The sequence below is a fragment of the Alosa pseudoharengus genome, unplaced genomic scaffold, assembly GCF_046254945.1.
Source record: "Alosa pseudoharengus isolate Yale_2024_CS ecotype anadromous, Long Island Sound unplaced genomic scaffold, YU_APseudo_1.1 YU_APseudo_1.1_scf_24, whole genome shotgun sequence".
In the NCBI taxonomy this organism is placed as follows: Eukaryota; Metazoa; Chordata; class Actinopteri; order Clupeiformes; family Clupeidae; genus Alosa; species Alosa pseudoharengus.
Genome location: NW_027468689.1, coordinates 9267872 through 9292352, shown reverse-complemented (window position 1 = coordinate 9292352; position 24481 = coordinate 9267872). Strand labels below are relative to the sequence as shown.

The 24481-nt window shown below is 43.6% G+C and overlaps 1 protein-coding gene and 1 long non-coding RNA gene across 4 annotated transcripts in view; both read left to right on the top strand.

Moving 5' to 3' along the window:
- nrp2a (neuropilin 2a) overlaps positions 1-5674 on the top strand; it is a 73428-nt gene extending 67754 nt beyond the window's left edge. The window contains exons 16-17 of one of the 2 annotated variants that reach the window (XM_076303064.1): positions 4246-4308; positions 5372-5674. In XM_076303064.1, coding sequence (XP_076159179.1) covers positions 4246-4308; positions 5372-5673 — 365 coding nt within the window. In that variant the 3' untranslated portion in view covers position 5674. Of the gene's footprint in view, positions 3826-4245; positions 4309-5371 lie in introns of those variants that run through there. The other variant, XM_076303065.1, reaches the window with a different exon arrangement.
- Positions 5675-15411: 9737 nt separating this feature from the next.
- On the top strand, positions 15412-17661 carry LOC143141913 (uncharacterized). Of its 2 annotated transcripts, XR_012990824.1 has the most exons (5): positions 15412-15499; positions 15968-16056; positions 16654-16758; positions 16861-16988; positions 17502-17661. It is a non-coding gene; the product is annotated as an uncharacterized LOC143141913 (long non-coding RNA). The 2 variants fall into 2 exon arrangements; XR_012990825.1 differs by lacking the exon at positions 15968-16056 and having other exon boundaries at positions 15450-15499.
- The last annotated feature ends 6820 nt before the right edge of the window (positions 17662-24481 follow it).

Here is a 24481-nt window from a genome sequence, read left to right as displayed (position 1 = left end):
AGCGGCGCCACACGTCGGCCCAGAAGAGCCTGCCGGCCGCCGCCTACTACAGCCCCCAGACCTCGCGCTACCCCGGGGGAAGCAGCAGTGGTCGCCTTGGGGCAGATCCAGCATTGACAGTTTGGCTCGACAAAGAGGACGGCTGCTCCCATTACTGAATGAGCCGGCGGGGGGGGGCCCCAGAGATCGTTCAAATCTCTCCCTCCTCCGGACTTCCTGACACTTTCTGAACCAATCGGAAGCCGAGGAGACAGTGAGAGACGATGCCGATGACACGCAACCAAACCCAAACTGTGAACCTCACTTTTTCACTGAGTTGGATCATTGATCAGAATTGTACATTGGAGAAAAAAGGCAGGAGCGGTGTTTCCTCTCTCCTCTCAGTGGATGCTGCCTTGGCAACTGTCTTAGACAAAAGGAGAAAAGATCCTACTTATAGATTTCCTTTCGACTCTGAGTCTTTCTCTATCTTTTTGTCTTCCTTTGTTCGCGCCTTTCGTTGTTAGATGCAGTTATAAGTCCAGTGGAGCTGTCTCGGGCTCCACAGCTAAGCCTGTTTACTAGAGACGCCGCAGCCAGAGAGGGAAAAAATGTTGGCACGTCACGGCTCTGGGTCTTTCGGTTCTGCCTGGACCGGTCCCAGCATGGGCGCGCTGAGCAAGGGTTTAAATCCCGACTCGGGACCGACGCGGGTTGCAGTGTGAGCGAGTGTGTGTGTGTGTGTATGTGTATGTGTGTGTGTGTGTGTGTGTGTGTGTGTGTATGTGTGTGTGCACTCGTCAAATAAAACCAGACCTTGAGAAATGCACTGTTTTGAGGAGGAACGGGGTGCTCGCTAACTGCTACAAGGTCAAGCATGCTGATTTTTTAAACCATGGGAAGGCAAACAGTAACGTGCCATTTTGTAGTCAGTGATCTAAACACTGTCAAATAAATAATTCACACCCATGCAAGGGGGGGGAAAGCACCTTTAGGAGAGTTGGTCCGTGGGGTAGAGTTTTCCCTATGATACTATATTTTGTTTCCACAAGCTCACCACCTGTGAATCATTTGGACGTGAGTTATAGCCATGTGGTCAGCAGAGAGTAAGAACAACAGGCGATCTGTTGATAGTACCACGGAGACTTTCAAACAGATAGTCTACTAGGAGCTACAGGCAAAACATGACAATGGAGGTTGTGTTTGTGTAAGTGAGTCTGATTTTAAACAGACTGTGTTGGCCCTGGAGGACGGAGAGAGAGAGGGAGAGAGAGGAATTTATTTTTTTTCTTTAAAAGCCAACGGTTTGTACTCTTGAGGTGTAATTTTAAACAGAGACACTTACCATATGTGTTCCACATCTCAGGATACCTGAAGAGATTAGAGCGAAGGAGTGATGGAAAAAGAGAGAGATGGAGAGATGGGGAGGTGTGTGTGTGTGTGTGTGTGTGTGTGTGTGTGTGTGTGTGTGTGTGTGTGTGTGTGTGTGTGTGTGTGTGAAGGATGTAGGTGATGTGAGGTGGGGTGGGGTGGGGTTGAAGGGTGTCTTGCCACAAAAAGCATCAGCATGCGCTCTTGTTTCTCTTTGGATCCTCGGTGACAGCAACCTACCGCCTTTGTTCCCCCATGCCCCAACGCTTCACAACACTATCATGTGTGGGCGAGTGTTATTCAGAGAGAGAGAGAGAGGGAGAGAGAGAAAGAGAGAGCCTGTCTGCTGAGCTCCCTGATAAAAAAGAAACAGGAAAGAGAAAAAGAGAGAGAGAGAAAGAGAGAAAAAAAAACATTGGAAAAAAAATTCCCAGATAAACAAAGACAGCTGCTCCCCCTCACCAGCTACTTCCCTAATGAGGGAAGAGACAACTCCAGACCACGACGGAACAGAACAGCACAGCACAGCACAGCACAGCACACACACGCAGCTGGGAGCCATTTTGCTTAGCCGCCGGGGTGCGGGCAGCCCTGCAAACGACACAAAAATGAGAAACACGCCTTTTATTCAGACGGGAAGACGAGGAAGTTTGCTCCTCGTCCGTCCTGTCTGTGGCCACGGTGGGCGGTCATTATGTCCGGCTCCATTGTGGTCATCTGTAAGTAACATATGCACTCGTAGCCACTCCACAGTAAGAGGTATTGACAAATGTATCGACTAGTGTCTCATTAACCTCTAGAGGATATCATTAGAATAAGGGGAGGAGAAGAGTATACACTCTTGTTATCCTTTTTGTATATGTTGAGTATACACCCTTGTTATCCTTTTTGTTGTGAGGGAACCTGTTTGCTTTTGCTTCCCCAATTTATTTCCTGATGTGCTGTAGAGTACATATTTTGTCAATCGCTAATCATAATTACACTTTTGGCGGCAGACATCTCTCTGAGGTTAGGGTGTGCTGCCCAACAGTTCAGCGCGCCGACACGGCTCACCTGGCTCAGGCAGGCAGCCCCCCCGCCCGCTCTCACCTGTGTGCCGTCACCATGGGAACGAGCACGGGGACGGAGGAGAGTCAGAGGGAAACATGGAGGCTTGGCTCAGGGAAGCGCTTAGCTTTGATTTTTTTTTTTCTCCCTTTTTTCGAGATGGAGAGCCACGCTAAGAGATGTTTTGGCACTCCCTCGCGACGTGCTTTTAAATCAACCTGAGGCCCAGTGAAGTACCTCTGCCTTGGTCTGCTTAAGTGTCTCTCTCTCTCCCTCTCCCTCTCTCTCTCTCTCTCAGCCCCTCTCTGTGCATTCTTTTCCAAGCTCTTAATATTTTTAATTAGTTAATGGACCAGATAGCATTTATTAAGGCTGCCGTTGCAGGCACAACCCACCTCCACCTCCCCCTCCCCCACACCAGTTTTCCTTTTTCTCAGCGCCTGTCGTTGTCCCTGGAGACCGCATTAATGAGTTAAAGCTCCCTCTAGACTGGCGTTCGCTCTGCCGCCGAAGGGGCACCATTCCAAACCCGCTCTCTCTCTCTCTCTCTCTCTCTCTCTCATTCCTCACTCTTGCTACCCCGGCGTAGCATATCACCTCTCTCACACACACACATACACTCTCTCTCTCTCTCTCTCTCAAACACACACAGGCTTCACAGGGAAGAGAAAAAAGAAGGGAAAAGAATCAGTCGTTAGTGTAAAAAGAGGAATGGATCGTGCAGGGATTTAGTCCACCCGTCAGCCGTCTCATGCGTTCTGGACCAGGGCCTCAGAGCCAGTGGATCATCACCGAGCGTGCCATTCGGAGGCGGCTGCATATATTTTCTACCCCCGTCTAATCGTGTCCCGAACACATATCACTCAACGATGCAACCCACGGCCCCTTAACTCGCACGGCTCAGCAGCTTCTATTGATTTGTGTGCCTCGCGCAAGCTTGGACGTGACACTCTCCGTTTCGATGTGTCAGGGGGTGGCATGCATAAACAAAGACACAGAATCATCTCCCGCCGTGGAGTTCTCAGGCTGCAGACTCGGCTTTGTTTTACTTTGTTGCCCACGACCCATGCGGGGCGCGCAGAACAATGGCAAACATATTTAGCGTAAAAGTGGCAGTGCTATCTGTAAAGACGACAGTAATGAGGAGGAGAAGGAGGATGAGCATGGCAGTGAAGATGAGGAAGGTGGTATTGATGATAATGATGTTTATGACGATGATGATGAAGAAGATGATGCACTTTGTAAGCATAACGAATGTACACTAAAACTTCAGTAGGCTGTACCTCAATCTTAAACTGCATTTCCTGTGAAAAGGCAATATATCTACACATATATATCAAATATATACATGATGAATATTTTTGCTTGATGGATTTGACAGTCTTTGGGATGTTTTTGGAATGTACAAAATAAAATCTTATTTTTCTACTATGCTGGTTATGCAAACTGTGTTACGGTGTGTGTGTGTGTGTGTGTGTGTGCGTGTGTGTGTGTGTGTGTGTGTACGTGCGCACATGTTTGATAGTATATTTGTCTAAAAAATGTGAAATGATCCAGACTGCAGTAAGTGAAAGTAGACGGTCCAGATTCATACAATCTCACTTCAGAACTGCACACATCCATCCAGACAGCAGTTTTTGTCTTTTTGTGTTTATGCTATTTCATTTGACGGTAATTCTCAATCTCAGCCTTTCCCAGTTGAAAATAACTCGGCTGTCTTTTGTAAACCTCTGAACACAAAGCACATTTGAAGCTGCATTCTGTTATCTAATCTCCTGATGGACTCTTTTTCCCTCTGTATCTGGAGCATCGTTTCAACATGGCGTCTCTCTTCCTTCTCGCCCACAGAAAAGAGACCGGTGGAGATTGGAGATAGCCGACTGCTCAACGCTGCTGATCCTGTCAACGAAGGTACGATCCCTCCAATGTAACCCCTTCTGTCAGATGTCAGTAAAGCCCTGGTAAAGCTCGGCCAACCATCAAGGCAGTGACAGTTTTAGCTTCGAATATGTGAACATGTGTGATTTCATACAATTTAATTTTTTGTATAATATATAAATATTGATGTACGGATGTGATGAATAGATTGGCACAAGACAAGATTCCACAGTGATTTGCATAATGTTTGAGAATTCTGTTGGTGTTTGTATGAGAGCATCAATCAGGTCCCACCAGCTAACCCCCCCCACCCTCCACCATCTGCACAGACGCCTGCCTGTGAATCCAGACTTTCCACTTGTTATCTTCCTCCTTCTATCTTACTGTCAGACCAAGTATGAATTCATCTGACTCATAAAGGAGCCTTTGTTTTGCCCAGAAATGATTGTTCGAGCCTGAATCTGTTCATCTCCTGTCGTTTATAATGCCATGCCTCCTTCTCTCCCATTCTGTTCTCGCCATCAAACATTGGCCCAAATGGGAAATAATTATGCCATCGCTTTCACCCCACACTCCCCTGGTTGCCAGGCATTTTAAGGGCCTGTCTAAGCACTTAGGCATAATTGGTGATTCCATTGGTGAGATCACTCTACTTAGCAGTGACTATGGCAGTTCCTTCTTGAGTCCCTTTTATATTATTTTATATTATTAGCAATAACATAACCACACAGAGGAAACATCACTGGCAGCATTAGTTGTATTGCATTTGCATTAACACCCACTGTGGGCCGAGGTCAGTCCTGGAAAAACATTTGGCTGATGGCATCTCAAGCGCAATCTTTTCCCCATCATTAAATATGAGATGAAAATGGACCGCTACCTAATTTGCACATGTGCATACACTTACACTCGTCCACTGAATTTTCATGTCTAAAAATATTGAAGATCCGTTGCGGAATACAAACACTATTGTGACTCACACTTCTTTCATTCTCTCAAGGATTATGGTCTTATTCTTCCTATGAAACAGCGTGCTGTGCGTTGGTTGTTGTCAAAGTAAATCATCTGACTGTCATCAATCCGTCTGTGCGTGCAGGTTTCCCGTTTGTGGAGTGGACAACGGCTCCTCCGTCCGAGTTGCCTGTGACGCGCGTCTCGGAGAAGGACAATTCGTGGCTCTACACACTGGACCCCATCCTGCTGACCATCATCGTGATGAGCTCGCTGGGCGTGCTGCTGGGCGCCGTGTGCGCCGGCCTGCTGCTCTACTGCACGTGCTCCTACAGCGGCCTGTCCTCGCGCTCCTCCACCACGCTGGAGAACTACAACTTCGAGCTGTACGACGGCATCAAGCACAAGGTCAAGCTCAACCAGCAGCGCTGCTGCTCCGAGGCCTGAGAGGGGACGTGGGTGGACTGCGGTGGGGGGGGGGGGGGGGCACAACACAGGGAGGAGGAGGGCTGACCAGTGGTGCCCCCGATCTCACAGAGTCCACTGCTCCTCTCCTCTTTCTTCATCGAGACCTCCACGGCAACGACGTCCAATGACCGCTCCCTCCAAAAAATGGACTCCTCTTCAGGAGGTCCTCAGAGACCTGGTTTCATCTCTTGATTGTCCACTTGGCCTCGTTAGACTATGAAAACCAGTACTGGTGGAACAGAGGGGGACCAGTGGATCGAGCTGCTTTTTTGTATGTCCTGATTGATCTTGGCAATCAAGATGAAATGTTGCAGGCCATAGAAGGCCATAGGCCATAGAAGTGACTAACTTGGGCACCAAGGAAAAGAGAGAATTTTGTTCCCTGCTGGAAAGAAAATGAAGGGATGCGTGGACTCAAAATATCAACACATATCAAGTGTATGCCTATTCCAAAACAGAGAGAAAGAACTATATATAAAGACTCCACTTAGATTTCTGAAGGTCTCATTTTTAAAAATCATAGACTGAAAGGAAAGAAAGGAAATGTTTTCAGGGTTGCCGCAAGTTTTCTCCTGGAGTAGTATAAATGTCTAGACACCTAGGCGTCGATTGTGGTTGCTTTTGTGGTCCATTCTTACTTTTTTGGACTTTGTTGAGTACCTTTTGTCCGCTACTTTTCCACCCATATTCTGCCCCCACCACAGTCCAGTCAGACGTCTGTGTTAATTTTAGATGCTCCCATCTCAGCACTCCTTCACTTGATTGTTTTAGCTCCTACGAGTTTGTGTTTTATATTTTGGTCAAATTGCCAATCTGTAAGAGAAGAGGGAGAAATAGGAGGACATTTTTGAACAAAGAAAAACATTCAACCTGTGTTTATTAAGAGACGAATAGAGAGTTGTAGGCTTAGGTGTGTGGCCCCTGTATATATACTGTGGTTTGTGTGTAGAGGGCGGAGGGAGAAGGATGGAGACTCACACGTGCATGCACGCAGACACACACACACACGCACACGCACGCACGCACGCACACACACACACACACGCGCGCGCACGCACGCACTCATATACACACACACACACACACACACACACAAATACACACACACACACACACACACACGTGCACACAAACACACACACGCGCACACATACACACACACACACACACAAACACACGCGCACACACACACACACACACACACTTGCTCTCTCTCTCTTTCTCTCTCTTATCGTCTGAAACAGCCAAGGGATTTTTTCAGTGCATCCTATGGATTGCGAGGACTGTGAGATTGGTGGGCCAAAGGGCTTCAGGACTTTTAGAGACTGCAGTCGGCAAACACACACACACACACACACACACACACACTGATTAAAGGGGAGAGACAGAGTTAGAAAGGGAGAGAGAAAGATGGTGAGACAGAAACAAAGAGAGAGAGAGTGAGACGAAGAGACAAACAGAGAGAAGGGGGGGGGTAGGAGGAAAAGAGGAAAACAAAACAACCATACAGAAGTTCTCAGTTGTCCTCTCCTCTGCCTGGCAAAAGAAGATGGAGGTCGAGAAAACTCTAGGAGGACTCTTGAAGGGTAGAGAATCTGTGGAGAAATGGAGGGTAGAGAATCAGGAGACTGAGGCTCGTATGCGAGTAACACAGACATTTTAGTTTCTCACCGAAGCCCTCCATGGTTTTACCCATGTGGACTGCTGGGGCCAGCCTTGTCTGCTTTTCATGGCCTTCATCTTTTAGTCTCCCTGTCAGACGCTTTCTCACACTCACCCCTTTTTTTGAAGAGCCAAGGTTAACAGAACACAGGTTTGCGCGGTAAATCGGGGCAGGCTCTTTTGTCAGCTCCTCTTAGGAGACTGACAGAAGGTGTAAATCTCACTTTGGTTCTTTGGGAGATAGGCTGTCTCATCTGTAAAATCACACACACAGACACACACTTACACAAGCAGACCAAGCAAACACACACACACACACACACACAAACCCATGCATGCACACAAACACACACACACGTACATAGACAGACAAAGCACACACTCTTGCAACATGAGACACACACCGGTTGGTCCTCAGTGCTCAGCATGTGGCCGCCAGAGTCTGCGAATGCTGGATGTGATGCGGCTGTTCTGAAACGAGGCCAAGCACGAGCTTTATCGGGCCAAGGGGCTAAGGTGAACCTCTGGCCATGGAACGTCCCATCGTCCCACACCCCCTTCTCTCGTCTCGGAGACTCCCATCACTGGACAGACGTTTTTTTTTCCAAGTGCCTTGGAGCTTCTCTGATCTACAGCCTCGGTTCCAGAACCCACGGAAGGTTCCAGAACGTCGGAAAAAATGGAAACGTTCTAAAAAGACTTTTAAAGGACTGCTACAAATAAAGGCACTGGTCAGACTTTCAGTTGTTTGGAGACTTTGTACAGAAATGTGCTTTTTATGATGATGAGTATTGTTATTATTAATATTATTATTATTTAATAAAGGATTGATAACATAATCTATGGTTGTTTGGGTAGCCTTTATTATGTTGTGAAGAGAATGAGTGAGTGACTGAGGGAGTGTGTGTGTGTGTGTGTGTGTGTGTGTGTGTGTCTGTTTGTGATGGAGATCTACTGCTATTTTACTGTACAAAGGCATCACTGAGAGGTTATATCGTACTCAGCTATTCAAGGTTACCAACACATGACCTCCCCTTCATGTACATACACATGGCGTTGTCCAGTCTAGTCCAGTCCGCCATGGTCTCTTTCTCTCTCTCATCTCCCCATGGGGTTCCCATTAGCAGGGACCTGCAGTCGCCTTCATTTAGCCAGCCCACAACATCAAAGCTTTGAAGTGCCCAACTGTTCCACCACCCGTGTCCAGTCTGTCAAGCCTAGCCGCTCCCCCCGACCCTTTTAACTCTTTCCTCCCCCGTCATAGTGTACCTGCTATGAGTGTGTTGTCGCTCACGGTTGCTCTGTTCCATGCTGTAATGTAAGGATTAATCAGTTTACCTAGCATGTGTGATAGCACAATTAGCCATCATTTCTGGGTTTTAATTAAAGTTCAATTTGTTTAAGCTGGGCGCTATGGTGCATAGCACTATAATAAACTAGTACTCATTGATCTAATCAATAGCCTACTGTACATACAATTTATTGTAACATTTCTATAGACTCTATTACCTACCATGGCAGCCCAGTTATGTATTTTATCTGTGTGTGGGCTTCCCAAGAGCACTTGAAAGTAAGCATCTTCTGCACCATTAATAGCTCTTAAAAGTCCATTGCAGGAACAGAAAGGAGAGCTGTTGGCTCTGCTCTGCAACAGTTAAAAGAAAATCAGGATAACAGGGCGCTGTCCTTTTGATTCTCTTCTTTAAAGTGAAAACCCCATTACCGCCTTTTCATCCTCTTATGCTGCTCGTCCTTCACGGCAGATATGAAGGCAGCGCTGGCACACAGGTCACTGCAGAGGCAAACCATTTACTGGCGTTTAGTGTAAAAAAAGAAAAAGAAAACAGACAAATAATAATAAAAAAAAAAAAGTTAAACACAAATAAAATGATTATCCAAACAATTCAAACCTATGCAACAGTATGTGTGTGTGTGTGTGGGTGGGTGTGGGTGGGTGTGTGTGTGGGTGGGGGGTGGGGCTTATCAGTTAAGTTCAGACAGTAATAACAATTAATCGTTAATTACACGGTAATAAACGGCACTTGTCCCATGTACATGTCCATGTGAAGGTGATGGTCCATGACATTGCTGACCGCCCCACTGCTGCTTGATATTCTCCCGGCTACAGCTCGCAACCGTGGGGATTGTTACCATGGTGACAGGTTGCTACAGTCGGAAAAGATCAAGCCCGGGAGAGCCCGGGTTCTTTTCAGAAGGGCCTGGGGGAGGGGTGGGAGGGGAGGGGAAGCATGAGGTGAAACCAGCGGCTGTTAAAGACATCACTTTCACAGGGCCTCGAGGACCGCCACATCTGTTCTCGGTCTCTCCACGTTTGCCACGGAGCCAAACAGCATCCAGAGGTGATGTGGAGCTCTCCTCAATGTCTTTCACAAACATACACCTTCACCAAAAGTTAGTTTTCAAAATGTTCTCATTTCCTTTTTCAGATTTTCAAGCAGTCTGTCTCTGCAATGTACCCATGAAGGTATGCTTAAAAAAAGTCTGGGCCTCCAATTCATTTAGGTTTACCCATTGTGTGTGAACAAGCTCTTGTGCAAATAAATAAATCATCTTGGCACAGAGTGTGTATGTGAGTGTGGTCGCTGGTTATAGACATTATAGATCAAAGGGTCATTATGCCCTGACCAGAGGCCATTGTTCAGCCATTGACTTCAGTCCCTTCAACATTCCTTCACATCAAAGCCATCGGACCCATGCAGGGGGAAGTGATTGATTGTTCTGTAATCACCTCATTGCGTCACGGACTGATAGATGCCTGTTGTACAAACAAGGGTAAATGAGCGAGGGATGCTTGGGAGGAACGAGGGATCAGAGGAGGAGGTGATAGGGGTTAGTGCTGAATTAGTGGCAGACCCGTGAGCTAAGAAAATTGTTACCACCTTACTACCCACATGCCACCTCTAAGAGGGGAGTGGAGGAGAGGAGAAAAGTGGGGGAAGAGAAACGGTGGTGGAGGAAGAATTGTTGAAAAGAAGGAGAGGGAACAAGAAGCAAGAGCACAGAGGAGAGGACAGGAAAAGGGAAAGGGGAGATGAAAGAAAGGGAGGAAGAGAGGAGAGGAGAGAGTGCAGAGGAAGAGGGGAAGAGGGGAGGAATGAGAGGGAAGCGAAGTGACATCTCGCTGTGCTTGACAGTGAGTAGGCAAACATGAACAAAAACAGCTATACACACACACACAGAATGAGAGAGAGAGAGAGAGAGAGAGAGAGAGAGAGAGAGAAGTCAACCAGGGGAGAGACGAAGAGGGGGGGGGGGGGGGGTCAAGGCTCCTGTTTTCCAACCCATACTCACTCCCTACTTTTTGGTTTCATAAATGTTGTTTTCCCTCCTCCCTATCAGATTGAAACTCGGGGGCTCCCTGGGGGTCTCGCCTTCCTTAGATCAGAGAACAGAGGGTCTCCCCTCTAAATGGGGGTATGGGGGTAGCAGGGCAAGAGAGAGGGGGGGGGGGGCATCAAAGTGGTGCAGTACATTTGGGAAAGACGATAGGGCTGAGGCCTCAGCTAGATGGTGGGTCGGGTGGGGGTGGGGGTGGTGGGGTGCACGGCCCAGGGAAATAACAGGAAACATCCCAAACACACAGCTAATTAATCTTCTGGGGTTGTGTAATACAAAGCTGTGTGTGTGTGTGTGTGTGTGTGTGTGTGTGTGTATGTGTTTGTGTGTGTATACAGTACAAACAACTCAGCTAAATTCTATCCATCATACATCATCATCACATGACTTTTTTGTGTATGTAAATGTGTGTGTATGTGACTCACATTACTTTTTTGTGTGTTCGTAAATGTGTGTGTGTGTGTGTGTGTGTGTGTGTGTGTGTGTGTGTGTGTGTGTGTGTGTGTGTGTGTGTGTGTGTGAATGTGTGCTGACTATCTGAGCGTTTCCGTATGGAGAATAAAATGCTGAGCAGAGTGCTTAAGAGGAAAGTATGTTGCTGATTTGAGCCATTTGTCCCTTAGAGACACCCATAGTAAAAAAAAAACTTTCCTTGGCTAATTTTGGAACTTCACTTACAACATCCTTCACATTTCATGGCAAAGGAAGAGTAAAAATGATTTCATAATAACAAACAAGGAAAAACTCACATGCTATAATTATCGGCACCCCAGTATTTAATTCTTTGTAAAGCCTCACTTTACCAATGAAAGACCATTTAGTCTTATCCAATAACATGTCATTAAGTTGGAGAGTACAAATCAGGTAATTTGATCGCATTCTTTCTTTACAGAATATGTCAGAATATGTTTACAGGATTGTCCAGATACCTAAACGCTCTCTTGTGCATTCCCCTCTTAATCTCACCCCACTTGTGCTCTATGGAGTTCAGACCAGGGCACTTAGATAACAGGACTGCTGTTATGGACTGTTCTGTTCATTGTTGCTGACAGGCTTAGGTAAAATGACTGCAATTAAAATATATCATAGGACTTATTATATATGTTCATTTTGTGAGAAGCTGGCATAAAAATAGATTTCATCTTCCAAAAATAGTCCAAGATTTTCTTCAGATGTTTTCTTCCTATTTCCCTGTCCATTCACCATTTTGTTTGTAAGGTTTTCTAGGGGTGCCAATAATTGTGACAAAAATAATATCTCTTTATAAGGATTTTCTTTCTTTTCAGAATACATTTCCTTTCGTTCAAAAATGAATTTTCCCCTTATTGCCAATGAATGGGTGGGGGGGGGGGGGGGCTGTAAATCTAAAATAGCTTTTCCAAAGACTGATAGATGACAAAGTAAAGTGTATTCTCTGTATCAGACAAGGGCAGAAATAGCTACAACTCCTGTGGGAGAAATGGATTTAATGTAAGGAACAACACTTTCATCTCAATATGGCGTCACTCATGAGCCTGGGTGTACTGGAAGTCTGACACAAATGTACACTTGACACAAAAATGGTCAGTACTTCTATAAAAGCAGATAGGATGGATTCAATGAAAGGAGCTTTAACAGGCACATCTTTTACATCTACCTCCTAGTTTGCATAAAAAAAGGTCCTTGTTGGATTGACTGTTCTGATATATTCATACAGGGTGAATTTATTTTCAGGTTTCACAAATGTGCATGGAATGTAAAATGGTAGGTTAATCTTATAGTCTGCATCCTTTTGATATACTTTCCAAACCAAAACAATTTACCACACAAACCACACTAACACACAGTGGCTCAACCAGAGTGACCTGATCAATCTCAATCTTTTTAGCAGTCATAGTTCAACCCAGTCTCACTGTAGTTCGTGATGGCATCATGAAAAGAAATCTATTAGTTTGTTAACCCATCATGATATTTAGATAATTTTCGTGAAGGTATTACAATCTAAAAGATTTCTTTTTGTGATCACCACAAACTGCCGTGAGACTGGGTTGCATAGTTATTCTTGTATTGTATTGTATTATAATTATGTTTCACTGAGGAGATGAGAGTGGAAGTCGCCCTCGACGTCCTCATCCAAGCCCCAGCCATGACCACAGTGAGCTGAGTGAAAGAGGTGGCTACTGGGAGGAGAATGCATGTCATGACTACCAGACCATCTCATGTACACACACACACACACACACACAAACTCAGAGAGAGAAAGAGAGAGAGAGAGAGAGAGAGAGCCATAGAGGGGAAAAGAGATAGAGATGTAGAAAACATATTGATAGCTTCACAGGGAGAATGAAGAAAAGAGAGAGAAAGAAAGAAAGAAAGAAAGAAAGAAAGAAAGAAAGAAAGAGAGGGAGGGAGAAGCAAAGAGAGAGAGAGAGAAAGAAAGAGAGAGAGCCATAGAGGGGAAAAGAGATAGAGATGAAGAAAAACATATTGATAGCTTCACAGGGAGAATGAAGGAAAGAGAGAGAAAGAAAGAAAGAAAGAAAGAGAGGGAGGGAGAAGGAAAGAGAGAGAGAAAGAAAGAAAGAAAGAAAGAAAGAAATAGAGAGAGAGAGAGATCCATCTCTCCATGGAGAAGCGCCTGGCTCAGCTCAGCAAGGCTGGTTGGGAAGTCATCCCAGACCTGCTGGTCAGCTCTGCCAAGAGTTCAAAGCTCTTTTCTGGGTCAGGAAAGTGTGTGTGTGTGTGTGCATGTACAAATTATGTCTGTGCAATTGTGTGTGTGTGTGTGTTTGTGTACATGTGTGTGCATGCATATGTGTGTGTGTGTGTGTGTGTCTGTGTGTATTTGAGTATTTGTGCAGGGAGGTCTCAATTCCCACAAAATGACAACAGCTAGTAGAACTGTACGACAGTGATGACCAACCAGGCCACTGTCCCCCCACCACCACCATCCTCTCCATCGACTTCTTTATTAGCCCAATCGCTTCAGGATGTCGCCTCAGAAAACAAATAAACACTGAAAGGAAATGGGGAAAAAAACCAAGAGAGAGAACTGAAACGGCCCAATCAGGAGAGGTTGTGACCAAAGAACTGAACTGCTTCCACATGGCCTGTTTCTGAACCAAGTCTCACGTCCAAAGCACACGGCCAGTCATCCAAAATCGACAAAATATTCACCCTAAGAACAAATAGAGAGCCTGGCAGTTCCCATGGGCTGCCTAGCTAATAAGCTTGTGAGTTGTAATTTTGTCTTGACACATGGCAACTGTTTTTGGAAATTGCTTTAATCTGATAGGAACACACTGATTGCTTTCTAAGGGTGTAAACGACTTTAAATAGCAAATGGATGACTTGTAGGTGAAATGTTTTTTGTCTCACAAGATTTGCAACTGATGTTTGAAATATCTTTTTTTTCCCCTTACTTACAATGTGTGTGTTACTTGCTATCATTCCCCTGAACAAAATGAGAATCTTTTTTCAAAACGTTCAATTGCAACAGTTTTATTTGACATAATGTTAGCGTTTTAGTTTCATTCTCCCCACATTGCTAGCTTGGTAATGTCTGTTTTATATTTTGCCTGGGCCCTTTTGAATTGGGATTTGAGTTGGTGCACAATAGAAGCTTCCGAGCTGTCTGTTGTTTTTAAAGACTTGTGTAAATCTGAATTCGCTTTTTATGAGCTGGAAACATGACTTGACAGTGGGACTGGTAAACATTTCCAAAGCAAACTCTGAAAAGTGGTCATCTGAATGAACCTTTGTGGCTGGATATGAAACTGTGGTCGGACTTCTTTTATAGACCCTTTCAAGAGAGTTCCATTATCAGCATCATAGTTGGCCCCACAAGGCTTCCGTTTTAACATTCCATATGTTATCTTAATGCAGAGGAAGTAGATTGGGAACCAAATAGAATGTTCAAGCATTGTTTTTGTTTTTATTGTTGAAAGGGTCTATACTATTTAAAAGGGTGAGGAGTGCTTAGTGTGTGAAGAAGAGAACAGAGAGTGAGAAAGGGAACAGAGAGAGTAGATGGAGAGAGATAGAGAGATAGATAGAAAGATAGATAAATAGATAGATAGATAAAGAGAGAGAGAGAGAGAGAGAGTAGTAATAGTAGTAACCTAACAGCACTCAGGGGATCAGAAATGTGCAACTTGGTTCAGCAGCTTGGTGCTGTACTTTTAGTTTTCTCATTCTCTCTCTTTTTCACACACACACACTGTTAAATCCTCTTCACTGTATTATGTGCTGCAAAAAAAGGAAGTGCACTGTTAGACTTAACTGTAATTTCCCAGTATCCTTACCGCAAAATGGCCAGTAAAATACCACAACATTATCATTACAGTATCACTACTGTATTTTGCATTGCATTATGGGCATTTTGATGACGTTTCATACAATTTATGGTAACTTACTGGGAAATAGGTAGTTTGTGGTAGCGCTACTGTTAAACACTTTCACAGTAGATAAAAACAACAGTAGTGCTACCATAACTTTAAATTTCTCCAGCAGCTGTTAAACATCCAGTTACTTACACAGTAAAATCGGCAGTGTAAAATTTGGAGTGTAAAATTCCATATGCACTTAGAGAGTTTCTTTTAATCATGCAAGTGTAAAATAACCCTAAGAGTTGATTACTTTGCACTTTGCTCTGAAGAAATTATGTTGGTAGCAGCTAACCACCAGCTCCGCTCTAGAATCTTTGGTAACCACGCCTCCAAAGACAGCCAACGGCTCCGCGCGCGACAAATTTTCCTGTTGGATTTTCAGTTCACTTCACCACGGAGTTGGTTGCACGGGATTTACGGTGAGTTTGATGAATATATTTTGTGTAAGCTAAATGTTGTTTGGAAAATTGACAACAAGGCATGATTTATTTTTTAAAAATGACATAGGTTAGATTACGTTGTTAATCATTTAGTTCTAAGGTTTTGTTGCTTTTGTGCGCGCTTAAAGCTAGCACTAACTTGGCTAGTTCATGGTAACCTAACGTTAACGTTATCATACCTATTTTAAGCGCGAATGTTAGCTAGCACCTTATAGCTAACTCTTTAGTGTGGCGGACCTTATTTGAAAGCAAACGGGCTGCCGAAATATATTTTGAAAATTGAAGTAATGTGGGTAATTACAATTAGCGTTATTAGTTGGGGGGCGTTACATTCATAACGTCAGTAAACCATTTTTCATGATTGCAAGATTATGTCACTTAACGTCAATGTGAGGCATAGGCTTAAAATACATTGCCTAATTGTGTATCGTTTGATTTGCTCTACAGGACTAACCCCAGATGCTGATAAAAATACAGGACTGAACAAAAGTTTGTGCGTGTCACTGAGCTGAAGTTCAGAATTTTTCTGGATGATGGTAGGCTATGTGTTAAACTATCCTTGATGCACTATACTTAACGTAATGTTGTGTGCAGGCACGGTTGTCTTCTTATGTAACGTTAGCCTGTTGCTTTGCTTCGCCTTTGATGACATGTAAATACAAACTTGATATTGGCATGTGAACCTTGACGGTGTGTTCCGAGTAACGTTAATTGATTCATTTCTTAAACGTAGACGTTTCAATGTATGCGAACGTTATACTCAATAATGGCTAGCTGCTAATTTCAGTCCACATGTGATGGACTGAATTAGACGACAATGGACGAAATTCGCAAGGTGCATCAACACAGTAAATTAAGTAAACGGTGTCATGTATACAGCCATGTGTTTATATTATGCTTCTGACATATTGCTACTATCTCTAAAATGGGGGTGATATTCCGTTTGGGATCCGATTTAATTTAACTCAGAGCTTGTTTATTTCTGATGCATCATACTGAAGGTGTAGTTCATTCTGCATTAAACTTTATTTAAACAACTATGTACAAAGATAAATGGACCAACTCAAGATAAAATGTTCAGTGAAATAATAATGCTGCCATTGTGATACATTGTATGTTGTCATCTCCTGTAGGACAAGACCATAGCCCAGAGCATGGCTTGCATCTGTCACGAGATCTTCAGGAGCTGATTGATGCAGCAGAGAGTGTGGGGAATGATGATGAAGAAAATGACGCAGGTCAGATACTTTAAAACAATTGAACGATTTTTTCTCAGTTGGAGTTGTTGATAAAGTTTGACTAAGCTGTTAATCACATCGATGTGCCTCTTTTTCATATAGCATGGGATCATGAACTTGCAGGGATACTTCTCTTACTCCACCTCATTCCACCGGTTGCACAAGGCCACAAAAGACCCGGGAAGATGTCTGCATCCATGGCAGAGAATCATGTTGTCATGTTCTTAAAGGTTGGTGGATGATTCTTGTCGCCATCAGTTATGCATGTGTGCCACCTTTTAGATTAGGCCCACGTTAAAGTGTTGCCTTCTGTTGCGTTGTTTCTTTCTTGCATTCAAATAATGAAATTTAACAAAATCGGTGTTGGTCAAAATATTTTCTCCACTTGCCTACCAGTACATAGTGCTTGTATCGAGATGTTCTCAAAGTAATGACGGCTCATATTTTTTCTCATTTAAGCTAAACGCAAGTAAAATCAAATTTCAGAAATAGAGTTAGAGTTTATGCACAAAATGCAACTTTTAACATTCTGCAATCACACTACATTATCAAGATTTACACTTTTATCCAGATTTACAGATTTATGTAGGCTACACTCAACACTCTTGAACCATACTATTGATATTGTCATACAAACATTGGATAATAACCTCCACCGTCAATGGAACATGGTCTGAATGTCTTTTTCATCATCTGATATGACACTTTAAGCCCTGCATTAAAGTGAAACAATTCATTCACAGACTGGAAACAGTGTACAAGAACATCTGGATGCCATAGGAGAGCAAGCAGCCATACCTCCTTGCAGCTGGACCCAAGAAGAACACCATCCATGCATACTACATTGTTCTCGACAAGTACGCCATCCCATGCATGTCAGCCAGTGCAGTTGGCGCCTTTGATGAACTGTTCAGGAGTCATTTTGTGTTCGGTACGTCCTACAACAAAGTACTTCACAATATGTACACCTTTATCCAAACAACAATCTACGAAATAGACGTCGGCCAGGTAAAGGAAACACCTAGGGTAGCAGAACTAAGAGCAAGGTTGCTCAATTGAGGAACAATACATAGTAATGATTTGGGTATAAATGCTATTCAATGTTGGTGTTTACTTCGCAATCTGCCACTCATGTTTGGTGACATTATCCCAGAGGGAAATGGTCATTGGTCTCTTCTTTCATTGTTGATACAGATAGTGAATATTGTATTTTCCCCTGTGTTAACTGAATGCCTAACAGTCTAACTGAAATATTTGATAGGTGAGCATCATAGAGTATAAAAGCTTTTGTTCCCAGAATCTTTTAAAATGATTGCACTGTTGCATTACATTGTTGCAGATTTGAAGACTGAAGCTAGTTACATTGTCGCATTCTTGTATTGTGCATGTACTGTAAAGTATTCAATAAAAAAGTATTTTTAATTAAAAATAAAAATCTCTTTTTCTATATATATATACAGTAAGGATATTGTACTGGACATTGCGGTAAGGACATAATACTGTTGAAGGAACTTACAGTTAGGCTACTGTAAAGGGATAGGTAGGTAACTCACTGGCAACACTGTTGCCAGTGAGTTACTGTAAAATTAAGTCTCAGTAGGGGCATACTGTACACTAAAATTGCGGTAAGGGTATCTTACTGTACACTAAAATTGCGGTAAGGGTTTCTTACTGGAAAACACATCTACAGTAAGGCTACTGTAGAAGACTACTTACAGTAAGTCACTGGCAACAGTGTTGCCAGTGAGATACTGTAAAAATACAATAAAAAGTCTAACAGTGTGGTAAGAACTACAATATCATATATAATACCTAAAATATATAACTTTATAATGAGTCAAACATTCTTGCAGACACACACATCATACAGAGAGAGAGAGAGAGAGCATTTTCCAGACCAGTTGGGAAAGGTTTATAAAACCCAATCTCAATGGTCCGTCCCTTAGGTCTGGTGAACCATGGGAGAGACGTGAGTGAAGGCTGGGAGCCAGTGCGAATGCCTGAGATTCCTCCAGCACAGGAGCATGTTAGCGTGACAGAGATGAGGGTGAAGATGGGATGGATATCACCAGTTATGTCAGATGAACATCTGTGGATGCAGTGAGGTAATACACACGAGAACACACACACACACACACACACACACTTCTCAACATAACTGCCCCTTTGTTCACAGAGAAACAAAGCCACCTGGTCTCTAGTAAAAGTGTTATAAAAATAAGAGTGGTATACGTAGTTAAAGGTACACTACGCAAGATTTTCACCTTTACGTAGCCAATTTGATGGTAAACATAGACGTATGGTAAACATACAGTAGACGTAGCGTGTCGCTACAGAGAAAACCAGCCATGCAACTTCAAGAACGGCGGCCCGACAAATCTTGCGAGAATCGTGAAACATTACCTCGTCAGTAGATATAGCTCTTTGGAGATACTTTTTGCCTGTTGTTAATCCTTCACCTCCACAACAAAAGCATTTTAATTGTGTACAGGGGGATAAGTAAAGAGAAGTTTGTTATTTACAACAGCAGAGTGAAATATAAATATATTGCAACTCTAGAGGGAGCTCTACAGCCACCAAAAATACCTAAACCTGCATACTTTCAATGAATAATACCAAATTATTTTGGGTTGCATGTGAGGGGAGTTGACAAACTGTAAGACGGTGTGCAATAATTAAAATACATTTGTTGTGTAGTTGGAGTTTATAGAGAGGGAGAGATAAGCAAAGACACAGACACAATGCATCTGAGATGGGATTTAGACTTGCTTTCCATTATAGGAAGTTGGAGGGAAGGGAATGTCGGTTTAGTGGATGCAAACCCATACTTGTGGCAAAAAGTCTCTGGACTCACAAGCACACAGACACAGTTCCAATGTTGTTTTGGAACCTTTCTTGCTTGCTAGTTAAGACATCAGTGGTCTAAACAGATGCAGCCAAGGTTCCTTGACTAAATAAAAAGAGGCATATGAGACCAACCTACATACTGTAAGTCACTTTACAACAAGTCTGCTTTACTTGTATAGTTCATGTGAGCAGCTCTTTTCTCCAAAGCATTTGTCTGGATTGTCCAAAATAAGTAGACATTGTGTCTGTAACTGACACTGTAAAAGGACAGTGATTTGTTTGAAATACTTGACTGACAACTGTCATTTTCTCTCCAGGTTAAGAGACAAATTCTTCAGTAAACAGTCAGCATATTGTTTGTATGTTACGGCCTATTGTTGCAGCCTGGTGCCCCATGCCAAGCTCCACAGGAGACAAGGAAAGGTCTAAATGAACCACAGATGATAAGCTCAGTTTCCTTCTGCCTGCAGATGCCATGGCGATGTCTCCACTGTCTCATCAACTGACGCGCAGGGTTCCCAACGGCTCAGGAGAGTCAACAGCCCTGACCAGCATGTAGAGAGAGAGATCAGCTTGGGACACAGTGTCTGATAAACACGTATCTGTAAGATAAGCACGGCTCACAAAGCGCTTCCTCTCTCTGCCCGGGCCCCACACACAGCGAGTCCGACGTACTTCCCCAAGATACGCCCCGGGCTCCCCAAGAACAATAAACGGTCCAATCTGCCACACAAATATCCTCTGAATTCTGTGTATCACTCAAATATCCGGCCTTTATTTTGAAACAGTGCAAGGAGGGTCGTCGGTGAATCCCATGGATGCTCGGATAAACCACAGGAGCGTAAACAGACCATCACTGCTGCAAATGGTCCTCCCACTCATCCTATCCTCTGTTCTACTTCCTGTGGCCTTATTTCGGAACTTTCTAGATCCATTCAAGCATAGGAACTAAGAAATCAACAACCAAACATTGCCCCGGGGAGCCATATTCGTTAAAATAACAAACTAACATGTGGCAGAATCGGTAGGCATACCTGCGAATGAAAGTGGGGCACTGCAGGTCTTCCGATTGGGTGACTCACTCGTTTGTTCCAGTCTGAACCCATTTCACGGGAGGCTTTTCGGGTGGCATTCTCCTTCCTCTGATCTTGCGGGCACAGAGCTGACAAGAGCTGCTTCAGTGGCAGTTGTCATGGAAACAGGAGTTGCTGTGCCATGTCACAGATACAGTATATTGCTTCAGTGATGACTGTATGGCAGGCTTGAAGGGACATAATGCCTACTTCAACAGGCAGCACAGAGTCAGACTCACTAAAAGACTGACTAAACAATTTCTAGGCAATTTTTTAGGTTTGATAACACAAAAATATAATAAAACTATCTTTTAATATTATAAACCTAAGGGTGGATATTGTATGCATATGCAACACTAGGCAACGTTATACTGCGCTCGACGAGAAAATAAGTTACAATAATTAAAATTTTCATTTGATTTATTTAAAGCTCTGACCCTCTGCAGGAGTTTCATAAATATTTCTCTGGCTTGTTCAATTTGCATGAATAAATGGGAGACTAGAGATAATGAACTCGAAAAACAGAAGAGCTCTGTGTTACTGGTACATTTTACAGAGGCAACAATTGACCATGTTCTGCTCAATATTCAGCGTTTTAAATAATTCACATTCAAAGTGATTAAATAGAGGTATTGTATTCAAGGCCTGGTTATTTATGCACATAAATTTGAAACCTGAAAAATTGACAGGGGCAGAAGAACGGATTGGGTGTGTGGAAGCAAGCCATTCCCACTGAAGTGTGAAAAAGGCCTGCTTTTCGTAAAGCGCACTAGCCTACAGGAGAAGACCAAAGAGGTGAAGAATAGTAGGGTGAAAGCTGTACAGACAGAATGACGTGATAAAAACAGGGAAGTGATGAGGGTGGATAACGAAGATGTCAGGCACGCAGGTAAAAATCCATCTTTGTTTTTTAAGGGAGTTATCTAAAGGAAATGGCACTGAAGACAAATCAGCAGTATGCTAAAGACAGCTCAGGTAGGTAGCCTAACCTATTTTCCTTCTGTTAGTCTGAACGTTTGCCTTTTTGTCTTTGAATCAAAACTGGTTGAGGAGTGTATCATTTCCTAAAACAAACCAATAAAAAAGAAAGACAATTGCAAAAGATCAGGACATTTCTGTTCTTCATGAAATAACAAAAATAGTTTTGTATCTTTCCCATGACCTGGAGGAGTAACCTAGGCTTAATAAATAACAGCCTGTATGAGAAATACGAGAGAGAGAGTCACCGTCGTCCGATGCCGAGCATCACATCCATCTGTGCGGCCCAAACAGCCTCATCACTGGCTCGACAGCAGCCTGGAGGGGGCTTGAATTACCTTCAAACCACGCCATGCCGAAATGATGGATGACCTCCCGTGCACAGTTGTGCACAAACACATTACCCAACAACACTGACGACTGCGAGAAAGAGATTTTGAGCGGCAGCCGCCAGGCAAAGATGTCTGAGTTGCTTTAGTCCTCAGCCGGGCGGGAAAAGGCTCTGGCATGTTTTTGTTGACGCTAGCTCAGAAAGGTGCCACGGTTCATCTGTCGATGGCTGGTTGCTGCTATGGCAGGTCAGCATGGTCCACTCTCACTCACTTGCTGACTTGTGCTTGCTCTTGTCCCAAGGCTTTCGGTGTAATAAAACACCATGGAACTCCGAGTTGCGAAAGTTTGATATTTTAAAGCAGAGCATTAATCTGGATGGGCTCTGTTAAGATAGGCAGATGATGAGCAGTTTGTGCACTGGATCCTCAAGTGAAATCAGGTATGGCTAGGCTATAATAAAGGTATAGCACACAGAACAACTTTGAGGAAAAAAAATATATGAAATAATAAAATTATTATGTCTTGCGCACTAGATCACTTAGATCTAGTCATGTAGCAGTGGATTTGTGATGGTCATAGGTCAAGCCTGTGTCCATGCAAGTCCACTTCTGGGCGTTGTTTTAGCTAACTGAGAGGTAGGCTATAACTTCACAGAACTAGAGTTAGTTTGCAGCAGTCGGAGAACCTCTAGTCTAGACAGCTAGACAGACAAATGTCTTGCTGCGCAGATAATTTGGCATGGTTGGTTTGATTTACGTACCGTGTCTTGGAGAGGCATGGCAAGGAGGAGTAAAACAGACACACACTGGCAGACAGCATATGCCTTCTAAATGGGTGGTTTGGTGATTATGGTGCCACGCATCTGTTCAAGTGAACAACCTTTACTAGCTTTGCCTGTAGACATGGCAGATAAGGGTCCATATGATATGGCTATACTCATACAGCATGGCACCAGACTGCCCCCTATTGAAAGAAAACACACATTGCACATTTTTGTGAATGGACTCGGCATGTTTTTCACCTTCAATTTATTTAAAATATTTGGTAAGGTTATGTAGTGTAGTAAAGTAAACATGAGTAAGACATTCGATTCATTTTTGCACAAGTAATTTCAAACCTTGTGAAGTTATCAATGAGATACCAAACGTGTAGTCAAAAATCAATTAGCTGGTCTCAATACATAATCAAGCCCAAACGTTCAGGACAGGAGCCTGTTATCTGTTCATCTCATTTGTCATTTTTCTCTTTCTCTTTTTGAGTACCCCTCCCCCCTTATACCTTGCCTTTACTCAATAGATGTGTTAATAAGCCCCTCACTGTGATGTTATCTCACTCTCTACTGGGTCCAGCTAGCTCTTTCTCTCTCTCTCGTCTGTGATAAGCAAGGCTGCAGTGGTTCATTGATTCAAGAGTGAGCTTCATTGTTAATGCTAGGAGGAGTCTGATGGTGGGAGATGTTATCCACACTCCCCCACTGAGGTAGATCCCCACATTGAACACACACACACACACTCACACTCACACACACACACACACACACACACACACACACACTCACTCACACACACACTCACTCACACACACACACACACACACACACACACACACACACACACAGCCATTCGATTTTTACCAGGAATTAACTTGCCACAAAAGATAAGTGTGTGAGAGTGAACCACCCTACTGAAGGGAATGTCATACATTCCAGCAGTCCATTGCATTAGAGAAATTAGAGTTATGTTTATGCAAATTGAGAAAAACCTTCTCTGTTTTGGACGGGATCCGAATCCCCCCCGTTTTAACCTGAAATGGCATACTTGTTCCCTTGACAGACAGGAGACAATACAATGGATCATCCAATGGGAGGAGGAGAAATAAGAGGGAGAAAAGACAAGAAAGACATCCTGATCCTGATCCGCCATCCCCAGAGATGCTCCACTCTCTCTCTCTCTCTCTCTCTCTCTCTCTATCTTGTCTTTCTCTCTATCTTCCACTGTGAATGTTAAGGTAAGTGTGTATGTGTGTGTGTCTGGGGGGGGGGGGGGCGTATGTGTCTGTGTGTGTGTGTGTGTGTGTGTGTGTGTGTGTGTGTGTGTGTCTGTCTCTCTGTCTGCTCATTATTTACTGCAGCCAGGTTTCCACTGATTTGAGTTTCACTCCCAATAGATTATGCAGGACAGTTCATTACAAAGTCATGCACATCCAGTCAACTTCTCCATTGGAGAAATTAAACAAAGGTTAAAGGTGTAATTCTCCCTTCCAAAATAAGTGTGGGAATAAAAATACTGTGATTCCATACTGTGATCAGATGAACAGCTATGAAAACGAATAGGCTAATATTTCACTGTAGAAGCTTCATAGTGCAGAAGACTGGATGCACAGCTGTCCCACGTTATCTCTCTGTGTGGCGAACACTGCCATCTAGTGGCCTTATACTTGCCTACAGTGGGCACACACACTGGCTGAATGTCCATTCCATCTCCATGTCCCCC